General features: G+C 43.1%; 1 protein-coding gene and 1 long non-coding RNA gene across 8 annotated transcripts in view; one reads left to right on the top strand and one right to left on the bottom strand.

The window, feature by feature from the left end:
• Positions 1–12,604, top strand: part of POU2F3 (POU class 2 homeobox 3) — a 94,165-nt gene extending 81,561 nt beyond the window's left edge. For all 4 annotated transcript variants that reach the window (XM_069948556.1, XM_069948559.1, XM_069948558.1 and 1 more), the window contains 5 exons: positions 3,019–3,155; positions 3,240–3,401; positions 8,961–9,027; positions 11,352–11,484; positions 12,249–12,604. In XM_069948556.1, the coding sequence (XP_069804657.1) occupies positions 3,019–3,155; positions 3,240–3,401; positions 8,961–9,027; positions 11,352–11,484; positions 12,249–12,288 (539 nt within the window). In that variant the 3' untranslated portion in view covers positions 12,289–12,604. The remainder of the gene's footprint in view (positions 1–3,018; positions 3,156–3,239; positions 3,402–8,960; positions 9,028–11,351; positions 11,485–12,248) is intronic.
• LOC138769858 (uncharacterized) overlaps positions 1–24,534 on the bottom strand; it is a 54,174-nt gene that overhangs the window by 25,922 nt on the left and 3,718 nt on the right. For all 4 annotated transcript variants that reach the window (XR_011359334.1, XR_011359336.1, XR_011359335.1 and 1 more), the window contains exons 2-3: positions 13,471–13,530; positions 11,338–11,434 (exon numbers count right to left, since the gene is read on the bottom strand). This is a non-coding gene — a long non-coding RNA (uncharacterized lncRNA). The remainder of the gene's footprint in view (positions 1–11,337; positions 11,435–13,470; positions 13,531–24,534) is intronic.

Below are 24,534 nucleotides of genomic sequence, written 5' to 3' on the forward strand. Positions count from 1 at the left end.
TATATATCATACACTGCACACAGGCTATATGTCATATGCTGCACACAGGCTATATATCATACCCTGCACACAGGTTACATGTCATATGCTGCACACAGGCTATATACCATACACTGCACACAGGCTATATACCATACACTGCACACAGGCTATATATCATAGGCTGCACACAGGCTATATACCATACACTGCACACAGGCTATATATTATAGGCTGCACACAGGCTATATACCATACACTGCACACAGGCAATATATCATAGGCTGCACACAGGCTATATACCATACACTGCACACAGGCTATATGTCATTTGCTGCACACAGGCTATATATCATAGGCTGCACACAGGCTATATACCATACACTGCACACAGGCTATGTATCCATACACTGCACACTGGCTATATATCATACACTGCACACAGGCTACATGTCATATGCTTCACACAGGCTATATATATATATATATATATATATATATATTACATATATATATATATATATATATATATATATATATATATATAAAATATATATATATATATACCTCTGCTCTGATATATGCCCCTATAGTATATACCCCTGCTCTGATATATGCCCCCATAGTATATGCCCTCAGCTCTAATATATGCCCCCATAGTATATGCCCCCTGCTCTGATATCGGCCCCTATAGTATATACCCCTGCTCTGATATATGCCCCTATAGTATATACCCCTGCTCTGATATATGCCCCTATAGTATATATCCCTGCTCTGATATATGCCTCTATAGTATATACCCCTGCTCTGTTGTGCCAATACAAAACAAAACCTCATACTCACCTGATCTAGGCAGATGACAGGTCTTCTCTCTTCTGGCTCTTCTCTGTTCCTTCAGCCTGTCAGCCACTGTGACAGATGCTCCAACATGCTCTATGATGTCACATCCCTGCTGGAGAGATCAGGTTTCCTTGCTAAGGTCCCATGCAGTCCTCTCCTCAGTGAGGGGGCAGTGAGGGGGAGGGGCAAGGGGGAGTGAGGACCTCTGCATGAGACAGGCACCCAGAAGCTTGACAGGAAGAATCCATTCAAAGACCCATCAGGGGGGAGTCTGAGCCTGCAGGGAGGGAGATGCTTACACAGGATTAACCCTACACCTCCCTCCCTCCCTGGACAGCATGCAGTGTGGCCAGTGCTGTGTCCAGGTAGGGTTTCCACATGCTTTTTGCGCGTGGGACTGGCTCCCAGACACCACTTCTGGGTTTGGGCTGGTGGGGGCCCCCTAGTGGTGGAGGCCCCTGGGCACATGCCCCTTGTGCCCTCCCTTTAATCCGGCCCTGGTTCTTTCTATCGGTACCTTGATTGTGCATATGCAACTTTTTGAACGCTTTTTATTACTATTTTTCGAGATTTGATGCGACCAAAAATTTTTTACGCTTATGTCGTTTACCGAGCGAGATCGGGAATGTGATAGTTTAATAGTTCAGGTGCACGCGGCGATACCCAAAATATTTGTTTAGGGGGATTTTGTATTAATAAAAAAACATTTTTTTTTTAAACTTGTTTTTATTCATATTTGCAATTAAAATTTTCACTACAATATTATAACAGAGGGGGGAAATGGGAGGGGGTGAGAGAGAGATAATTAAATAGAGATAAACAATAGGGGAGAAAAAAAGAAAAGAGGGAGGGGGGTGTGCGAGGTGACAGTGGAAGGTAACTGCAGGTTTTGGATCAAGTCTCTCCATCCTTGTGCAGGCAATCGTGTTGGATGAACAAAAGCATATAATAGCATATGAGATATAATTGTCCTTATGAAAGGTCTCCTGATCCTCTCCTCTTTGTATGGAGAGTGGCCGTTAGGCATATTGGGAGGGGAGGAGAGAAATATAAGTTTGACCTAGGAATAACTAACTGGCCCTCTACATCACACCTTCTGATAAACTGATGGGGGAAAACATTTTTTATTTACTTTACACACTTACTAGAAGTCCCACTGGGGGACTTCTAGTATGACTGCTCTGATCTCTCATTGAGATCTATGCAGATGAGAGACCCTGTCATGTCACGGTGGGGGGGGGGGGGGCGATTCTCCCACTAGACCACCAGGTATGAGGGAGATCGCTGCATATAGCACCCAGGATCGCGCCGTGCAACCCCCGTCTGAACGCCCCTTGCAACACCAGGACGTTCGTTCAGTAACGTCCTGGTACAGCTATGGGTTAAATGAGGACAGCATAAACTAGTGATAGAAATGCTAGACAGAACTGTGCACTGCTTACATCATTCTGTTCAGCCGTTCTCCTAATATAAGGGCCCTACTACACCAAACAATTCTGTGTACAATTTAGTGTAATAGCTCATGTTAAAAGACCACGATCAATCGACATGCATGATGTCAGCTGATTGTGGTCATTCAACATGTTGAAAATTCACTATAACGATAGCAATGGTCTGCTGTATGAGCAAGACAGCCCAAAATATCTCATTATCCGGGCAGCCCCTCCTGCTGCTCCCCGCAGCCCCTCCCACTCTTCTCGCTCACTGTGTGTGCATGTAATGACAGGTCGGTGCTCGATTCCTCCTCAAAATCGTGCTGTGTAATATGGCCTTTTGAATGCGCTTCCTAATGTGCCACTCCCTACCTGATTGACAGCTGTCTGCCTATACACAGTATACATATACACAGTATGGATAGACAACTACCAATCAGCAGAGGGAGCTGGTGCTCATGAATATTGAGTACTACTGAGCACACATATAATGGAGAGGACTAGTGTGCTGTGCTCAGAGTCCTCTTTATTCAGGAGGATATCTGTAAATCAGCTGCACAGAACAATGTAAGTGATACATGATTCTGTTCAGCTTCTCAGGCACTAGCTTATGTTTTTCTTATATAGGGCAGCATCAACCTACTGACAGAGTCTCCTTAAGGAAAAAAATCCCCCTTTGGTTTCTTTAGCCCAATAGGGAACAACTAAAAGCAGATTTTTTGGAATAAGTAGCTCTGATTATCTGATTGTCTCTTCCTTCTTCCAGAGTCTGCTCCATCAGATTCCGCCATAACCCCCAATACTACTTATCCACAGTTAAGTGAAATGTTTGGGCGTAAAAGGAAGAAAAGAACAAGCATTGAAACAAATATACGTCTGACTCTGGAGAAACGCTTTCAGGATGTAAGATTAATGTTGGACTTACACTGTACTTCTTACTTACATCATTACTGGGTGACTAGTTTGGTTTTTATATTTCTCTTCCAGAACCCAAAGCCAAGCTCCGAGGAGATCAGCATGATTGCCGAGCAGCTCGCTATGGAGAAAGAGGTTGTGCGGGTTTGGTTTTGTAATAGACGGCAAAAGGAGAAGAGAATTAACTGTCCAATCAATATGCCATTGAAGTCTCCAATCTATAACTCAAGAATGGTGAGGCTGGCGGCAATGGGTGTTCTTGGCTTCATTATGTGTTCATCTTTACAGAGATTCATATGTACAGAGTATCCTTGTGTCTACAACTCAATACCCTGTATATGTAGAAGGTTTCTTCACCAACATAAAAGGGATTCTTTACTGTAAGAGCAGTGAGACTATGGAACTCTCTGACAGAGGAAACCAACTTAAGGCTATGTTCACACTACGTAAGTTTCCGGCCGTAGCGCGTTCCGTGAATAAGCGGCCGGAGACTTACGTAGTTTGCGTACAATGGAAAAGTATACGATGCACGGCTGCACAGTTCACACTACATATAAACTTACGCCCGGATCGTACGCGGCGCCGTAAAAAATGAACCAGACCATTGTTTGCGGACGAAAATGCGGTAACTTACGCCCGTAGCGTAACATGCGGTCCCGTACGTAGTGGTGATTTCTTCATTTTTGCAGCTTTTTGTGCCAATCCAAAAGGTTCTGTGGGGTGTCCGGGGCTAGGCAAAGCTTTCCAAGTAAAAGACCGCTGTCAGATCGCTACGTAGGGCTCTCGGGAAGCATAAGTAGACTACGGGCGTAAGTTTGCGGTCCGTACGTAGCCGGCCGCAAGTAGCGTAAATCTCCGGCCGGAGTTTACCGCGTATATGTCCGGCCGCGAAAATATGCGGCAGGACATATACGCAGTGTGAACATAGCCTAAAGTGGTACTCTGGTGAAAATTTTTTTCTTTCAAATCAACTGGTTTCAGAAAGTTATATAGATTTGTAATTTATTTCTATTTAAAAATCTGACGCCTTCCAGTAATTATTAGCTGCTGTATGTCCAGCAGGAGATGGTGTTTCCTTTTCAGTCTGACACACTGCTCTCTGCTGCCACCTCTGTCCGAGACAGGAACTATCCATAGCAGGAGATGTTTTCTATGGGGATTTATTACTGCTTTGGACAGTTCCTGTCTCGACCAGAGATGTCAGCATAGATTACTGTGTCAGACTGAGAAGAATACACCAGTTCCAGCAGGGCATACAGAAGCTGATAAGTACAGGAAGACTTGAGATTTTTTTTAAATAGAAATAAATTACAAATCTATATAACTTTCTGAAACTAGTTGATTTGAAAGAAAAAGATTTTCACCTGAATACCCCTTTAAGTTCAAAACCTGGCCTAGATGCATAGGTGCAGAGAGAAAGGAGTTACATTCCATTGCCACAGAAAATGAGGTACTCGGTAGCGATGACAGTATGATGTAATGGACTTCTGAAGCAGCAATAGGTTTTCGAGCAGCATTACTTTATTGTCAATGAACTACTGCATTTTTCAACTGAAAAAGAAACGTCTGCATACTCATGCAGTTATGTACAAAACCCTGTTCATCATTTTGTTTGTAGCTGCATGAATCTGAGGAAACTTCTTGTTCACTTTGAAAATGTGTTTTTCTCATTGTAAATAAAGTGATCCTGCTGGGAAACCTATTTCTGCTGAAGAAGTCCATTACATCATAGTGTCAGCGCTACCAAACCATGATTCTGCTTACCCCATTTGTCAGTGGTAGGGGTAGGGCAGGAGCGTTCATACAGGTATGAATAGAAGGTCGGACACTGTGATCTGTAGCAGCTGGAAATTCGTTTCGCGAGCTTTGCAAATTTTCGGTCAAACTTGTTAAAATTTGTGAATCAAATCTTAATGAATTTCATCATTAAAACATCCAACATGGATTTGTTAAAGGGGTTGTCCAGCGAAAATCTTTTTCTTACAAATCAACTGATATCAGAAAGTTATATAGATTTGTAATTTACTTCTATTTAAAAATCTCAAGTCTTCCCATACTTATTAGCTGCTGTATGTCCTACAGGAAATGTTGTTTTATTTTCATTCAGACACAGTGCTACTGCTGACATCTCTGTCCGAGAAAGGAACTGTCCAGAGCAGGAGAGGTTTTCTATGGGGATTTATAGAAAACCGAGACAGCGTTCCTGTCTCGGCCAGAGGTATCAGCAGAGAGCACTGTGTCTGAATGAAAATAAAACAACATTTTCTGCATGACATATAGCAGCTAATAAGTACAGGAAGACTAGAGATTTTCAAATAGAAGTAAATTACAAATCTATATAACTTTATGACACCAGTTGATTTGAAAGAAAAAGATTTTCACTGGATAACCACTTTAAAGCATGTTTTGTAAAAGTGTTAAAAATAGGAAAATCACAATTTTGAAAAAATGTCAATCAGCCTGTCAATCATCCAATTCCCGCCATTCTTCTTCTCACTGTCCCTATATCACTCTGTTAGTCTCTCCCTGCTCTGCTGTAACTGCCTGCTGCCATCCTGCTCTCTCCTCCACACACATTAGTCTCCCCATTAACGAACATACTTATATAGAAAGGGAGGTGCTGACATCACAGAGGGGCCTGCAGCTGATTGGACGGGCACAAAGGATATGGGTTAATCCCTTTCTTCCATCCAGTAATGCTCCAGAAAGCATGTGTGGCCGCTATTTTTTTTGTAAAACAAACTAAGCCAATTGACATCGAGATTAGCAGCGAATCTTGATTCGCCAGATTTGCTTTGCTCGTCTCTAATAAAAACCATCTATTTATTGGAAAAGAACAAAAAAGTGTAGGAAAAATCAACCGCTTTCCAATGTCCTTACTCATAGCATGGCAGTTTTTTCATGTTTCCTCTTTTTTCGTTTTTTCATGCACTTTTTGAATGTGTTTTGTTATGTTTTTTATCCAGGCGTTCCTTTCATGTAAGAGAAAGTGAAACGTTGCTTTTTCCTCTCATGTGAGATCTACTGTCATGTGAAATCTGCTCACCATACCTGCAATGTAGTGAACAGAGACATTAACAGGCCAGAATCCTCTCTCCCTGCACCTATGGACCTATATAATGGCTCCATGGTGGAGAAGCTTCTACTAATGCAATGACTTTGTGGCACAACTGTAACAACTGGAGTCGTGGATCCACTGGACCACCACTAGCGATGGCGTAAGCCGCACCAGGGAGTGGAGTCTAAGGGACCTCTGGTCCTTACCAGTGCCCGCTGCAAGGCGGGATGGACTTGCTGCAGCAGGTAACCCCCAAGTCGCTACTCCTGGCTTGGCTCGCTAGTAGCGGCGGACAAGTTGTAACAGGAACCAGGTAGGCAGGCAGAAACACAGCAGGACTCATGGTTAGAGATGAGAGAACCTGCCGGATTTCTGGTTAATACGAACCAGAAATCTCAGCATCTGACTCCTGCTGTCTGCCAGCTCCGTGCAGCGGGTGGATACGGCGTAAGGAACGCCTAGAAAACTGGGATACAGCCTATGCCATAGACTGTATCCCAGTTTTCTAGGCGTTCCTTCGTATGAACCAGAAATCCGGCAGGTTCGCTCATCTCTACTCATGGTAGGGACCAAGATAGCAGTCACAGACAGCAACTGCAGAAAGCAGGATCCTCAGAGGGCAGGAAACATGAGCAGGAAACACAGAGAGCTGGGACCACACACTAGCAGAGGCTCCAACAGGGAAGGTAAGGGCAGGTGTCCATTTATAGGGAAGGCGCAACTACCAATTAGGGACGTACTGTCCCTTTAACCCCTAGACGACCCTGGACGTAGGGTTACGTCATGGAAGTCTGTCCCCAGACGACCCATGACGTAACCTTACGTCCTGGGTGTTTTTCCCGCTATGAAGCGCGCTCCGGAGCGGAGCGCGCTTCATAGCAGGTGGGGGCCGGCTGCAATCAGCAGCCGGGACCTCACCGGTAATGACACGCTGCAGCGATCACGCAGCCGCGTGTCATCAACCCCTTAAACGCCGCGATCGCGGCGCGACCGCGGCGTTTAAGTGTAAGTGACAGGGGGAGTCCCCTGTCACTTACCGATCGGGACCCCCGTAGTGTGACTGCGGGGGTCCCGATCGTTGAAACGGACTGACGGAGGTCTCTTACCTGCCTCCGTGCGGTCCGATCGGCGATCTGCTACACTGAGCCTGCACAGGCAGGCTCAATGAGCAGATCGCCGATAACACTGATCAATGCTATGCCTATGGCATAGCAATGATCAGTGAAGAAATCAAACAAATGTATGTAGAAGTCCCCCAAAGGGACTTCAAAAGTGTAAAAAAAAAAAAGTTCAAAACACTAACACACTACCCCAAAACCCCTCCCCCAATAAAAGTCTAAATCACCCCCCTTTCCCATTATATAAATAAAACATATAAAAATGAATAAATAGATAAACATATAATATACCGTAGTGTGCGTAATTGTCCGATCTATTCAAATATAACAAGCGTCATTGCGACCGGTAAACGGCGTACACGAAAAGAGGGGAAAAAGTGCGCAGATTACCGATTTTATGTTACATTATATATTTAAAAAAATCTATAAAAAGTGATCAAAACGTCCGATCTTCACAAATATGGTATTAATAAAAACTAGAGATCATGGCAGAAAAAATGACACCCCATACAGCCCCGTAGGTGAAAAAATAAAACCGTTATAAGCGTCACAATAGGCCCATTTTATTAATATTTAATTGCCAAAAAAAAGGATTTCATAAAAAAAAATATATATAACATTAGAGAATCTGTGTAACCTGCATATGGTTGTGTTCGGGCTGACCTATAGAATAATAGTGTCATGTCGCTGTTACCATATAGTGCATTACGTAGACACAGGAACCCCCCAAACGTTACCATATTGCATTCTTTCTTACGATTTCACCTATTTATATCTTCATAAATAATATATTTGGAATTCCATCATACATGTTATGGTAAAATGAATGACGCCATTACAAAGTACAACTATTCCTGTAAAAAACAAGCTCTTACATGGCTTGTAGATAGAAAACTGAGAGTGTTAGAGCTCTTAGAAGGGGAGGAGGGAAAAACGAAAGCACTAAGATCAAAATTTGCGCGGTCCACTGGGTCATTTTGGGCCTGGTCCTCAAAGGGTTAAATTGAAGCAGCGTCAGAGACGCGCCCGCCGGAGAGAGTGGGCGGAGTCAGCAGAGGAGGAGGATGCTGAACAGCCGCGGCCAGGGATGACAGCCCGCTTAGACGATAACCTGGCAAGGTCCTCAAAATTCTTTCTTCTTCTCTGCACTCTCTGCAGTAATTACAAGTTAAGGCCCTATTACACCAAACAATTATTGGCCACATTTGCCCGATTATAAACCGATACAGCCGACAATCGCTTGGTGTAATAGGTTCATGTTGATAATAATCCCACCAGTGACAGCCTGCTGGCCGTTGCTCTGTGCAATAGGAATGGTACCAGGAGAGCGCCTCTATCTTCTATGGACTAGCTATAGACTAGGTAGAACTCATGCCATGGAAATTGATGTGATGATGAATCCCTGCTACACATGTAACATAACCATTATAACAATTGTTTCTATCGAAGCAAAAAAAAAAAAATTTAAATCTCAGCAATAAATCTCAATAGGAAATTAACTGCATTGCTGTTACAACTCTATTAATGCTGAACTTGCTTTACATGTGCAGACATAATAGGAAAAGACAGTCTGTTCTGGAAGATATTCACTCTTTTTTTTTCTCCACTCTATACCAGGTATCTACGTCTAGTTCCTTGGGGTCTATGGGTATCACTCCAGTGCACAGCACAATATCCAGCACAGGTAACTCATAATACCATGACCTAATGTAATTTACAAAAATGTATGTTATTTCATATTGATAAAGCTGAAGGTGGCCATATCCATAACTGTAGGACAACAGATTTCTCCAGACTCCTTAGTAAACATTGTATCAAGAATAATGAAATCATGTATGTTCCTTCATTCCACTGACATCTTCCTTGTGTAGAGGGTTGGGAGGCCATTCTCATAAACACTGGATTATTGGCTGATCTTGTGAAAATTGGCCAGTTACACCATGCTTTATATAATATGTCAGATGTAATTTATGTTCCAAGCTGCTGACACTCTTAGATAGCTGTTAGCTGATTCAGTGTTTCCCCAAAAATAAGACACCATCAGAAAATAAGACACCCCTACTAATCTACCCTATAGTGTAAAGTAAGCCCACCCCCTGAAAGTAAGATGGCCCCTGAAAGAAAAGCCGCCCGCCACCCACGACTCACCTAAGCCCCTCGTGGAGCTTCACTGCCAATGCCACAGGCAGCTTGGTCCATGGCCCCCAACGTCCGCTGCGCATCCCGACGCACAACGCTGCATGCACGTCCTGACGCACAATGCCGTTGCACGTCCTGACGCTAAACGCTACTGCCGCATCGACCCGCCTCTGCACCCTTCCGGCAATGATGTTAATATGGTGGGGAGGAGAGAAATAAGACATACCCCAAAAATAAGACATAGGGGGGAATTTATCAAGGGCTCTGTGCCTATTTTTTGTTGAATAAATTGACTTTTCATCCATTTTTTGTCTAAGTTCTATTTATGAACCAGTATTCGACTGGCGAATATTTTTTAGATGCACCTTTTTTTAATCTGCCTGTTTTGAGTATTCACCCAAAAGTTCACATAATCCGGGAATAACGCCCAATTTATCATTTGCAACTTGTCAAACAAAAAGTCGCACAGTCAGGTGCAGGCCTATGTCTGCTCAGTACCAGGTGAATATGCATGCGCAACTTTTGCAATTTTGCGACTTTTTGTGCAACTTTTTACTTAGATGCATTCACTATGGCAGTGCTACATTTTAATGAATCAGTAACAAGATATTGGAACAAAATACACACCAATCCTCATTAGACTAGTCACACACATTAGACTTCTTAGTAAATGCCTGTTTTGGATAAAAAAAATTAATATAAGGCACTGTCTTATTTTCGGGGAAACACAGTAGATCAAGGAGACACATGGTACCTTTAAAATATCTAGCTGTGCTTCCAGAAAAAGGCTTTTTAGAGTTAAAGAGGCTATTCCAAGCTCCTGAAAATGTTCAAGCTGGAATGCTTCCTCTCCTTCTGGAGTTCGGGAAAGATTTTTCTACATTCTGGAAGCTCGGCTGAATGTATGAAAGATAACATGTGTCTCCTTGACCTAACAGATTTCTAAGGATGTCAGCAGTTTGGAATGTGAATTGCAGCCGACAGATTCACATTAAAACTATCAATGGTCATAAAAAAGTTTCCATAAGATTACTGATATGTATCTGTAAGGACATCTGCATGAGCTTCAACTTCTTAAAGTTACATTAGCTGATCGGTGTCAGCGTGGGGATCCTGTCGGTCCCGTTTTTGAAACACTACCCAGTTTTCATGCTCAGTGCAGTTTTTTTCCCACGCACCCACCTGGCTCAGAGCACTGGGAGAGGACCGCCACCCCTAGAGTGACAATATCTCCTCCCCTCTGTGACGCAGCTCCATTAGAATCAATACATTTAGTTTACACATCCCTTCAAGGGACAAAATGTACAAAAATTTGAATGAAAAAATGCAATACATTACTGCAAGACACAATAGAACTCCCTGTGGTATGCCATTAATTGACGGCATACGGATGGAGTTCTAATGTGTCTTTTACTATGCATCTTGCACTACAGTCAAGCACTATGCTCTATAGAGCATGCTCGCCTAACATTGATTTCTACTGATCGCAACACTTAGGGGTAAGCATGATTTCTGATGTCCATCTTTGACTGAGAGTATTGGCTGCTATTTACAAAGAAAGCTCAGCTCCTATGGTCGCTACATAGACAGCAGAACTGTGATGTACATGTATGTCATGTGCAGTTAAGGAACTGTGATAAATTTTAAAAAGTTCAGGTTGTAATGAATCCAAATTTTTGTGCCAAATTGATTTGTTCATCTCTAGTAATAACTATATAAGGAAAGATCCAGGTGTTGATCTGCCCATACATATACATGTAGTATTGATTCTTTTTGCTGTGCAGTAGCTGGATTTTGGTGCACATTGCTAAATTATGGTATATTGAGCATGGTATAGGGAATCTGAACTTCTTACCTCTTCTTTTATAGTAACATCATCTTGTTCCCCTGGGAACTCCAGTAGACCTTCCTCGCCAAGCTCAGGCCTCCACTCCAGCAGTCCAGGAATTTCTCTAAATAATTCCAAGCCCAACATCAATACCTCCAGCTACAGCTCTTCTGGGTGAGGTTATTTTGTTTTCGTAGCATATAAGTGACTAAGCTTTGATCATCCATGTTTGATATGAAAAAATTAGCTTGTAACAGAATTATACACAGTGCTATAACAATTATATGGCTCTGTTCACACTGGCATCATAGCTTCCATTTAACAGATCAATTACAGATACTGTTTTTTATTGTATAGAATGGCACAGTATGTTTCTATATTCTGAATTTCAAACAGTAACAAATATGTGGCATTAAAGAACACAAATGTGAACAGAGACTAAGGTTCTTCGATGTGGATTACATGTGGATTTTGACCTATGAAAATCTTCTTGAAGACCACATGAAATACACATTTTACTTTACTTTAAAGGGATATCGGTTTATCTCCATATGCTAAATAGGCATTTTGGTGCACTGGGGGTGGTAGTCCACCCCTAGCCGGCCAGCCAGCATTTATTAGGATGGGCAAGCCTGGGGGGATTGGTGCACTGGGGGTTGTAGCTCTCCCCCCAGTGCACCAAAACGCCTCATAGGCATAGGAGATAAACACCTAATATCACAGAAAAAGCACCAAGGATAAAGATAAGAAACCTTCCTTCATCCTCAGCATCTCTGTGCACAATAGGGACATATCAGTTTCTAACCTGTTAATAATTTCCCTTTCAACTGAAACTTTTTGTTGAAGATTTTTATATAATAGGAAAGGAGATATCTTTTGTGACAATAACTTATTTCTTTCTTCTTTCATGTTTTTTCTTGCTGGCTTTCTGGATGCAGACCATGGTATAGATGGAATCATCCAACATATCTCCACTGATTCATCCCGAGTATAAATGTGGTGGATACTTCAATCAGACACCGAATGCAAAATCACTGCCACAAGTAGACTCTATAGACCACATGGACTTCAAGCTACTGATGAAAATTCTAAAGACTCTGTATTAGACTGATGGACATGTAGACCCAGTCCCCATCTAAAGCTAACCTTAATTTCACCACCACCAAATGTAAGCAATGTTCTATAGTGGCCCAAATTTACCACTGCAGACTCAAAATTTCAATTTTCTTTATAAACCCTAGTATATGACTTTTGACACATTTACTAGGTATTTTCAACAATTTTGTGGACACTTTTTTGACAATAAAAAAAAAAGGGGTGTAGAATTTGGAAATACAGGTGTGCACCAAAAATTGCACTAAATTCCAAGTTCTGGCGCACTTAAACTATTACTCTTGTGCATTAGAAGTCTGCCTGTATAAGAATTAGACAGCTGTAATAAATCAGGGCCTGTGTCTTTATCCTACATGGCATCCGACCATTGTCACTGTTTAATGGGAACTAAATTATTTAATCTTGTAAATATTCTTATTTTTAAATGATGTGTGAGTTTTACTTTACTGTGTAATTCAGAAAGGGTTTTCTGAATGATCTGTCCAAGTTCTGATGCATAATATTGTTACCGATGCTGCATTTGATGGAGTGAATATATCCAACAAGATCCTAATCCTGTACATATGATACACATGCTTCTATGAATAAACTACCTGATCTGTGTTCTTAACTTTTTTTTCCTTTACTATTTTATGTTACATCTCTATTGCTTGTTAAATCAATCGAGGTGGTAGTAGTCAGCCTCTAGCATTATAGTGGAACTTCCTAACACTGGGCTTATCTATCTTGAATTTAGGGCACATCCGTGATAAAAGCCATTCATTTATTATTGGCTATACTAAACAAAAAAATTACACAAGCAAGAACTGCTAATAACATAGCATGGCAATACTACAATGAGTGCATAGCATTGCATCGCCATTGCCTAGAGCCAAGCCGTTAACCCTTGGTTTTCCCTGCATGTAAAGAAATTATATATGACAGAAATTGAAGCCTTTTTTTGGCCCATTAAGGACCCTGGAAATTAAATATTTTGCATTTAATTTTTCCCCCTCTTTTCCATAACTCTTTTACTTTTCCATCTACAGGGACATAGTGAGGGCTTACCTTTTTTGTAGGCTTAAATGTGATTTGTAACATTTCATTTTCATTTCACCATAAATTTTACTGCAAAACATGAAAAAAATTGTTTGTGAAGTGAAATAAAAAAAGCAATTTGCAAATTTAAGGGGGTGTCATTTTTACACGCTCATTGTCCTTTGCCGCAAATGACATCTATATATCTCAGGTTGGTATGATGACAGTGATACCCAGTTTATATAGTTTCAATTATGTTTTACTGCTTTAAAAAAAATTAAAAACTTTTTTTTTTTTTTTTAAACTGCCATTTTCTGGACCCCCGTTACTTTTAAAATGTTTCTTCTATGGAGCTATATTGGGCCAAAATCTATGTTTTTTTGGTACCAATTGCATAGATGGGAACTTTTGGTCACCTTTCGTTTCATTTTTTTGTGGGAAATCATGGGACATAAAAACACTCTGAATAAAATTCTGTCATTTTGTATTTTTTTTTAACATTCACACCATATTTTAATAGCACATTTCTGCCCCCCGGCAATACAAAACATGTTTATGTTTGCTTGTGTTTTACTCTTTTTTGACCGCTATAGAGGCGGCCCCCAGCTGCTGAAGGCAGTCAGACTTTGCTGTGTATGGAACTGACTCAAATCCCAAGCCCTTTCTATACCCCTTAAAGGGGTTATCCAGCGCTACAAAAACATGGCCACTTTCCCCCTCTCTAGTCTCCAGATTGGGTGGGGTTTCAAACTCAGTTCCATTGAAGTAAATGGAGCTTAATTGCAAACTACACCTGAACTGGAGAAAAGAGAGGGGGAAAAGTGGCCATGTTTTTGTAGCGCAGGATAACCCTATGGTCCTTCAGCTGCTACAAACTAAAATAAATTCCCAACATCTCTGGATAGCCAAAGCAAAAGCTTTGGCTGTCCAGGTATGGCAGGAATTGTAATTTTGCAACGTAAACAGCCCTGATGTAAATAAACTTCACAGGGTTTAACCCCTTAAGGACCTGGCCTGAAATAACCTTAAGGAATGGGCCAATTGTCACTTTTGCATTTTCGTTTTTTCTTTTATTTTTCCACCTACAGGGCCATGTGAGGACTTGTTTTTTTCAGAAACAGGTGTATTTTGTAATGGCATCTTTCAATCTGCCATAAAATGAATGACGGAACCCCTAAAATATCATTTATGGGGTGAATTTGGGTCAAATACTGTGATTCCGCAAATTTTGGTGGGCTTCCATGTTTAGGTAATGCACTTTACGGTAAAACTGGCATTTTATCTTTATTCTATAGGTCAGTCTGAACACAGCGATATGCATGTTTACTAGGTTTTCTAATGTTTTAATATTCTTATTAGCAGTAAGACTTTTTGTTTGCAAATAGGTATATTTAAAATGGCCCTATTGTGACTCTTATAGCGCTTTTATTTTTTAACCTACGGGGTCATATGGGGCATCATTTTTTGCGCCAGGATCTCTAGTTTTTACTAGTAACATTTTTTTCTAGATCAAACGTATTGATCACTTTTTTATAAATTTTTTTTATACATAAAAGTTACTTAAAAAAAGCAATCTCTGCGTTTTTTTACCACTTTAATTTTCACGCCGTTCACTGTGCACGAATTATATTGATTTATTTAAATAGATCTGACGATTACGCACGTTACGGTATATTATATGCTAATTAACTTTATTATTTTTATGTCTTTTATGTATAACATGGGAAGGGGGGGGTGATTTACACTTTTAGGCTGGGTTCACACTATGTATATTTGAGGCTGTATTTGTGAGGCTGTATAGCAACCAAAACCAGGAGTGGATTGAAAACACAGAAAGGCTCTGTTCACATAATGTTGTAATTGAGTGGATGGCCATCATTTAATGGCAAATATTTGCTGTTATTTTAAAACAACGGCTGTGGTATTGAAATAATGGCCGTTATTTACTGTTATATGGCGGCCATCCACTCAATTTCAACATTGTGTGAACAGATCCTTTCTGTGTTTTCAATCCACTCCTGGTTTTGGTTGCTATGAGGACCTGACATGAGGACCAAATACAGCCTCAAATATACATAGTGTGAACCCAGCCTTATTGGGGGGCATTTTATTAAACATTTATTTATTTTTTTACACTTTTATAGTGCCCTTAAGTAACTATCACTTTTATACATCGGATCAGTAACACTGATCCCTGCTATGCCATAGCATAGCAGGGATCAGTGTTATCGGCGATCTTCTGATAGAACCTGCCTGTGGCCTGTGGCAGACTCTACCAGAAGATCAGACTGCACGTAAGTAAGGAGCATACCTCTGGCAGTCAGGCCATACGATCGGGACCCCAGCAGAGACGCTGCGGGGGTCCCGATTGCTAAGTGACCGGAGATGCTGCGGTCACTTACACTTAAACGTTGCGGCTTTTAAGAGGTTAATGGCGGGCGGGCGGCCGCCATTGATGGTAAGGGCCTGGCTGCAGATAGCCACAGCCCGGGACATCGGTAGGGTGTACATTTACACCCTCCTGCCTTAAGGCCCAGGCAGCGGGGGCATAAATGTACGCCCGCTGTCCTTAAGGGGTTAAACAAGCAAATTGTGAGTTTTTGTATACACACCTACACAATCCCGAAAAAAAACAAAAGTCCTAACCCCAAAAGCAAAGGAGTCTTATGGTCCCCAACCTCGGGGTTTGGCTCATTCACTAATGTCTAAGAGGGCCTTCTGAAAAGCCTTGTGAAAAGTTACTGATCGCTCCAGATCTAAACATATAGGGGGACATTTACTAAGGAGTCTAATTTTTGTAGCACTGCTATAGTGAATGTATCTTAGTAAAAAGTTGCAAAAATTGTGCAAACATATTCACTTGGTACTGACCAGACATAAGCCTGCACCTGTTTGTGCGACGTAAAGTTGCAAATGATAAATTGGGCACTAATCCCAGATTATGTGAATCTTTGGATGAATACTGAAAACTGCCAGATTGAAAAAAAAGTTGCATCTAAAAAATATTCGAATACTTCATAAGTAGAACTTAGACCAAAAATGGGTGAAAAATCCCATTATTCACCTAAAAATAGGCTCAAAGCCCCTGATAAACTTCCCCCCTAGTTTAAACACTTTTGCACTTCACTTGACAGCTTTGAAAAGTTTCTGCACCAAACATGGTATATCTCAACATTTTCTGTTGTGCCATAATAGGAACCCTGGAGCTTTAAAGAGTTTGCCAATTGATTTTATACCTGATGATGTATCTAACCGATTTAAGAGCCTGTAAACCAGAGAAGTCTTTTGGATCATTAAAGGGAATTTGTCAGCACCTGGGCCCTACCTGAGGTGCTGACAGTGTGCTGTAGCTGGCAGTCTCCTAGTGAGCATGGTACCTTTTGGTAATTTGTCTTTTGGATTATGCACAATCCTACTGTAATAAAGTGTCAAAGAGGAGTTGTTTGTGCCGCACTCTGGCACACCTCACCCCTTCTTTCCCTCCCTCCTCTTCATGAATAATCAATGCTGCCCTGCCTCCTGCTCGCTCAGCTGTAAACCAGTGTCTTTAATTGCAGATCAGTCCCCTGTAGGCAGGTTATGTCTGAAAGAAATGCGTTTACACGGAACGATTATCGTGCGAATTTGCGCGATAACGGTTGAATTCGAATGATAATCGTACGAGAAACGAACGAACGTTCGAACGAGAAATTGTTCATTTTGATCTTTCAACATGTTCTCAAATAGTCGTTGATCGCTTGCAAAAAAAAAATCGCAGATTGTTCCGTGTAAACAGTCGTTGCGAACGTCCGGCTGCCCGCTGCCCGGCCCCCTGCTCATCCGCAGCCCGGCCATGCATCCTACAGCCCCCTGCGCCGGCTCGATCGCCACCCCCGCCTCCCCAATTGCCACCCCCGCCGCCCCAATTGCCACCCCCGCCGCTCCAATCGCCACCCCCGCCGCTCCGATAGCCCCCGCCGCTCCGGCCACGAGCATACCTTACCTGCTCGGCGTAGCGAGTGTTCGAAATTCCCGGCTCCGCTCTTCAGTGCATTGATTGGCTGATGAGGGGAGCCGAGAATTTCAAACAGCTCCTCTTCAGCCAATCAGTGCTGCCGTGCATTGATTGGCTGAAGAGGGGAGTCGGGAATTTCAAACTGCTCCTCTTCAGCCAATCAGTGCTGCCGTGCATTGATTGGCTGAAGAGGGGATCCGGGAATTTCAAACAGCTCCTCTTCAGCCAATTAGTGCTGAAGAGGAGCACTGATTGGCTGAAGAGGAGCTGTTTAAAATTCCCAACTCCCCTTTTCAGCCAATCAATGCACGGCAGCACTGATTGGCTGAAGAGGAGCTGTTTCTTAAAACGTTTCTTAAAACGATCGCAAAATGATTTTTCCACACGATATATCGTACCGTCTAAATGCTGATCGTTATGTAAAAAAAAAAAACACGTTACTCCGACATCGTTAATCGTGCGATCGGGCCAATTATCGCCCTGTGTAAACGCAGCAAAACACTCAGCTATAATTGAATCTCTGAGCTCAAATGTGTGGAAGCTGTGGTTTAGGGGTAAATCACCTCAGTCTACACACCTGCCAGCAGTTCATTCATTGGTTCAAATCTCCTGATGGAAATTAAATAGAGGTCTTTCTTTTTTTCTCATTATTGTATCATTTTTAAGGCTATGTTCACACACAGTATTTTTACCCAGTATTTTGGTATTTTGCAAATACAACCAGACTTGGATTTAAAACATACAAAGGCTATGAGTTCTGTAGAGCTAGGTTCACATCTGAGTTCTGTAAGACTAGGTTCACAACTGAGATCTGTAAGGCCAGACACATATATGTTTATTGTAAGGCCAGGTTTACATTTGTGTTATAGGCCCAGTTAGGGGGAATCTATTAAAATAATGAGAGAAAAAAAACAGTAGTCAATATTTCTTGTCCTGTTTGAAGCCAGTAAAATGTTGTGCGACCAATGACCGATGATTGTTTGACGTGTTAAAATGTCCTAATCAGCTGATCACCGGCCCTATTACACACACTGATTGTCAGGAACTCACCTGACCTGGCTCCTGCGGCGTCTTCTTCAGGCTCGAGTGACGTCACGGAGACCCGACGGCGTCCCTAGTAACCGAGGACGCCGCGGTCTCACGTGATAGTCAGCCGGCCGGATCGCTCTGCCGCTCGGCCTGCAACGCCGCAGCTGTATTGTTGCTGGAATCAGGAGACCGGACCAATCAGCGTCTGGTCCGGGCTCCTGATCCAGTATAAAGTAAAGTCAACGCCAGTCAGTAATCGTTGGCTATTAGTTCATTCTGATCCCAACTCCCCCTGTCCTATTCCTGCGAACCCCGTCCTAATTCCTTCTGCCTGACTTACTCGTGTTCTGACCTCCGCCTGACCTTTGACTATCTCTTGTGTTACTGACTTTGTACTGCGTTGCCCGTGTGGTTTGATTCGGTTTGTTCCATTATTCTATATTGTGTTTTGTCTGTCCGTATTGTTCTGTGTTTCACTTACGCAGCGTAGGGAACGCCTTCGTGGTTGTCCGCGACCGTTTAGGGTCGACCGAGGCAATTAGGTAGGGTCAGTGGGTGGGTTCAGCTCCAGGGCCCACTGTCTCTGTCCTGTCTGTGCTTGCCAGTCCTGACACTGATATTGTCTTATTCAGCCAATACTCACCCTAACCACTATGCTCTTTGTTGCTGAATGAATTTAAAACATGTGGTGTGCAGAACGACAGGAAGTCTCATGGGCTTTTTATGAACTCTTACACCATGGGGGGGATTTATCATCATGTGCCCCTGATGTACGCAGATTTGCCCCCTTTTCCATTGTGTATGTCAGCCATACCCCCCTCTTGCCTGAAGGACAGACGAGGGGAGGTGGGCGTGGCCTCCTCCCGCACCTGATTAACAAAAGTTTAAATGTGTGTAAATCGTTGCGCAACGCCTGCACTGGGCACAGGGCCGACCGACTGTACCAAGAGGCGTGCACCTCTTTGTAAATCTGTCCGGGGAAATGGGGCAGGGCTGTATTTAAGACTGGCATACTCGTACGCCAGTCTTGATAACTGTCCCCCTAAATGTTTAGCCTGGCTAAGTGCTCCAGTCCACTCAAGTCACTGTGTTTACCTACCCCAATGACACACTACAATTGCTCTTCTGATGACGTTCTGAACACACAGCTGTCTTAGTGAGGTTTTCAGAGCGTGAGTACGCTCTAGTTTGTTATATATACACATAGCACACTATAGTTAGGTTGGTAAATGAATTGGAATACCCCTTAAACAATTTGCCCTGTACAGATTTTTTTGGGGGGTAGCTATTTGTGTTTATGTGTCTACATTAACTAGTTTGATTTCTTATTTTATATTTCCTAATAGGTTACCTGTGTTATTGTGCTTGTATAGCACTATAGATTTTAGCATAGAACAGGTTATTGTACCTACAAATAGGCACACAGGCAATGGTGGGAGCTCTATCTTCACTTTGGATAGACACCGTCTGGATATGAAGTTTTGTGAAAGTAAAATTCCTGAAAAAACATGCTGGGACCTGTAATTCTACAACAGCTAATTCCTACACATTGCCTCCCATTGATTTACAGTGTAGGCTGAAGACAAAGGATTTATTTCAGCGAGGCTTGGGTGGAGTCTTTCCGGTGAATGTAACCTTCAGCTCTTGTGGTACGACAAAACTGAATGCAAGTTTCAACTTTTTTCTCCCAAAAAGCTTTAAGTGCCAAGTTGCCAACGTCTATATTATGTTCAGAATGTTTTTCAAGTTCATTAGAGGAAAGTATAATGGATTGAGCATTGCTGGTTTCTACTATTAGCAAGTAGTCTCTCAATCCATTCAGTTATAAAAAAAAGAAAGCAGTAGACCTAACTCCTAATCCACCCCTGTATGGCCTCTGGGATGAGGCTTCCACCAGAAACAATGGAGAGTGCCGAAAGCACTTTGCCTGGACAGGGGAACAGATCCCTGTCAAAGCAATTCCACAAGGGTTCCAGTATACATTACTGTACTCAAACCCTACTGTTTAGAAATTGGAGCTCTGGGTGGGTATCCACCATGCAGGAGAATGGTGAAGTTAGGTAAATGTTGGATTCCTGGCGAGAATGACGGTAGGAGGGCAGGGAGTAGCAGATGAGGAGGGGAGGGTGGAGTGTGTTGGATACAGGTGCTGATGTCAGTGTTACAGGGATATTCCCATCTCCACTAACATATTTATACCTGTAGGACTGATCAAGATTAATATTTTTGCTAATACATTCAATGAAATGCTGCTCCTCCCTCCCACTGGTGACAGCTTGCTGTCTAGGTTCCTGTCCGCCACTCACCTCTAAACACAGTGGTTGGAAATATAAATATACTAGAAAATGTACCCGGCGCTGCCCGGGTATAAAGTGTTAGTGTGTTAATTAGATTTGTTCCAAGGTCGCCCAGGAGGCAAATCTATGCCCTTGTTTTTTTTGTTTAAAGTGTCACTGTCGTGAAATTTTTTTTTGCAGAAATCAATAGTCCAGGCGATTTTAAGAAACTTTGTAATTGGGTTTATTATCCGAAAAATGCATTTTTATCATGAAAAAGCAGTTCGAAGCTCTCCCCTCTGTCTTCATTGTTCTCCTATGGAGAGAGCTAAAGAAAAGACCAAAACAGGACAACAAAGAGTTAATCTACAAATCCCTCACGGGATATCTCCTGTGACAGTCACCAGTGACCTGTCTGAGCTCGGATTACAGCTGTCACCCAGCTCCGTGCCTGTAATCCTCTGTTATCTGCTTTCTGCTGCCGGCTAACTCCCTCCTTCCTCCTCCCCCCTCCCCTCTCCCTAGAACAGACAGGGTACGTCTCCTGCAACAAGTCACAATTTTCAGATTTTTCAGAGTGGATGAAAAAGAGGAAGGAGGGGGGGTACCTGGGAAAAGGCTTTTTACATGCAGATAATGGCAGATTTGGCTAATAAACCCAATTACAAAGTTTCTTAAAATCGCCTGGACTATTGATTTCTGCAAAAAAAAAAAAATACGACAGTGACTCTTTAAGGGGAAATCGCCAGGAGCCCTATATACCCCGACAGTTCTGCACTGTTTATGTAAATTGTAGCTTATGCACATTAGAAATAAACTAAAAACTTTAAAGGGGTTGGCCACTTTATAGTAAAATTGCTCAGTGTACAGTATTAGTAAGTGTACTCACTGTATATACTGCAGCAGCTCCATGTGTACCTCAGAGCTAATATCAGACTTCCCTCCTCCAGGCTGGGCTGCCCTGCTCTGTGGTGTTTTGGTCCATAAGATTGCTTACATGGAGGAGCATGTGACCATGCCCCGCCCCCCAGTGTCCACCACTGAGCCTGTATATGTCTATGAAGGACACAGTGGACAGGGCAGGGTCACATGCTCCTCCATGTCAGCCATTTTATTGACTGAAATAAAACAGAGCAGGGCAGTACAGCCTGGTGAAGGGGAGTCTGATTTCAGCTCTATGAGGTACAGAGAGAGCTGCTGTCAGTATATACAGTGAGTACACTTACTAATACTGTACACTGAGCTATTTTACTATAAAGTGGCCAACCCCTTTAAACATCCTAAATACCTAATAGCCAAACTGAGATTTCATGTGATTAGACTGTATATAGAGCCTGGTTATATACAACATTGGCAGTTTTATATACAGAGCCTGGTTATATACAGCATTGGCAGGGTAATATACAGCCTGGTTATGTACAACATTGGTAGTGTTATGCTAAGCCTGGTTATATGCAACAGTGACAGGTCAAGGTCCTGTATACCTGTAGTATATAGTTGGTGGAGGCCCTGTATACTTGTAGTGTATAGTTTAGGGGTCCTGTATACCTGTAGTATAGAGTTGGTGGAGGTCCTGTATACCTGGTGTACAGTTCTGGGGTCCTGCATACCTGTAGTGTTTAGTTTGGGGGTCCTGTATAACTGTAGTGTATAGTTTGGGGGTCCCCCGCCCCCCAATGACTGCAGACCATAAGAAAGGTGTGTGTGAAGAAAACCTGCAGCTTATAATAAGTGCATACACAATCCTGCATCATCATAATCTGACCCTCTTAAGCACTACCTTTCATCCTTGATGAGGACAACACAGAAAAGGTTTCAAAGTTCCTAATACCGTATACAGTATACAGTCACCCCCGCAGGTAGCCCCCATACTGTATACACCTCCCACCCCTGCGGGTAGCCCTCATACTCTATACACCCCCGCCCCCTGCAGGTAGTCCCTATACTGTATACACTCCACCCCCCCAGGTAACCCCCATACTGTATCCACCCCCCCTTGCAGGTAGCCCCCATACTATATACACTCCACCACCACAGGTAGCCCCTATACTGTATACACTTCACCCCCACAGGTTGCCCCTATACTGTATACACTTCCCCCCAGCAGGTAGCCCCCATACTGTATACACTCCCCCCTGCAGGTATCCCCCATACTGTATACACTGCCAACCTTGCAGATAGCCCCTATACTGTATTCACTCCCCTCTGCAGGTAGCCCCCATGCTGTGTACACTCCCCTCTGCAAGTAGCTCCCATGCTGTATACACTCCCCCCTGCAGGTAGCCCCATGCTGTATACACTCCCCCCTTCAGGTATCCCCCTATGCTGTATACAATCCCCCCTTCAGGTATCCCCCATGCTGTATACACTCCCTTCAGTAGCCCCCATGGTGTAAACACTCCCCCCTGCAGGTAGCTCCCATGGTGTATACACTCCACCCTGCAGGTAGCTCCCATACTGTATACACTCCCCCCTTCAGGTAGCCCCCATGTTGTATACACTCTTCCCTTCAGGTAGCCCCCATGTTGTATATACTCCCCTCTGCAGGTAGCCCCCTTGTTGTATACACTACCCCCTGTAGGTAGCCCCCATACTGTATACACTCCCCCCTTCAGGTAGCCCCCATGTTGTATACACTCCCCCCTTCAGGTAGCCCCCCCCCAGGGACATGTTGGAAATCAGCGGACAAAGCCGGAGCCGGGATCAGGCGACATATAGTCTCCAGCGGCTGGGGGGTTAACAGGGCAGCCAGCGTACAAACTTGCAGCAGGGATGTACATCCCTGCTGCGAGTTTGTCTGCCATTGAGAGCATAGGGCCGGGATCCGCAGCGAGTATCGCTGAGAATACGCAGCGAGAAACTCGCTGCGGATACGGCAAGTGTGTTTGTACCCTAAGGGTAGCTTGACGCACTGAATTTTCTGCTGCGGATACGCAGCAGATACGATGTTAATAACTGAACACAGCATCAAATCTGCACCATCAAATCTGCTGCAGGTCTGCTGCGCTTTGGTCATGTGTGTTAGCACCCTTACTGTATTTATTTCTGTGGATCTGTTGTGAGGCAGCTGGCCCTAGCAACCACAGCTCTCTGTGAAAATGAAAGTAGTAATCCTATTGGTTGCGAAGGCTCCAACTGCCATTTCTACTTGGCAGAGCTGCAGCTAAATATATCACCTGTGTGTGCAGTGTGGAGATTCTCCCATTCATCTCTATGGGGCGCTCTTCCCCCTCCCCCTCCCCTCCCGTACATCTGGCAAGGACGGGACCTTCACTCTAACCTTCCCAGGCACCCAATGTATCTGTGGGCCAAATTTGGGGTCAAACGGTTCAGGCGTTTGGAAGTCTATATGGGACAGACGGACAAACAGACAGACTTTCATTTTTATGATATAGATATATATATATATATATATATATATAATATATATATTTTTTTTTTTTTTTTTTTTTTAATGCCATCGGACAGCACCTGATACTCACTTCCAGTGCTTGTCCCAGGCTGCTGATGTCCACCATCATCCTCGCTCACACTGGTCTCTGCTGCTTGCTTTTGTCTGCCACTGCACTGCCAATCTTGTTTATTAGGGTATGTGTGCAGCTGGAGATTTATAGAGCTACTGTGTCTTTCCCTATTTCTGCCTCCTCCAATCCTGTTCTGCCCGCACCTATTTAGAGTTGCTCTATTTGTTCCACCTTGCCTGAGTGTTGTTGCATCCTTGCATTTTTAAGTGAAGGTGTGTTCCTGTGTCTGCTATTCATTGTATTCTGACCTATACCTAATCCTTGGACTACA

Source organism: Dendropsophus ebraccatus, chromosome 12 (assembly GCF_027789765.1).
Source record: "Dendropsophus ebraccatus isolate aDenEbr1 chromosome 12, aDenEbr1.pat, whole genome shotgun sequence".
Lineage (NCBI taxonomy): Eukaryota > Metazoa > Chordata > Amphibia > Anura > Hylidae > Dendropsophus > Dendropsophus ebraccatus.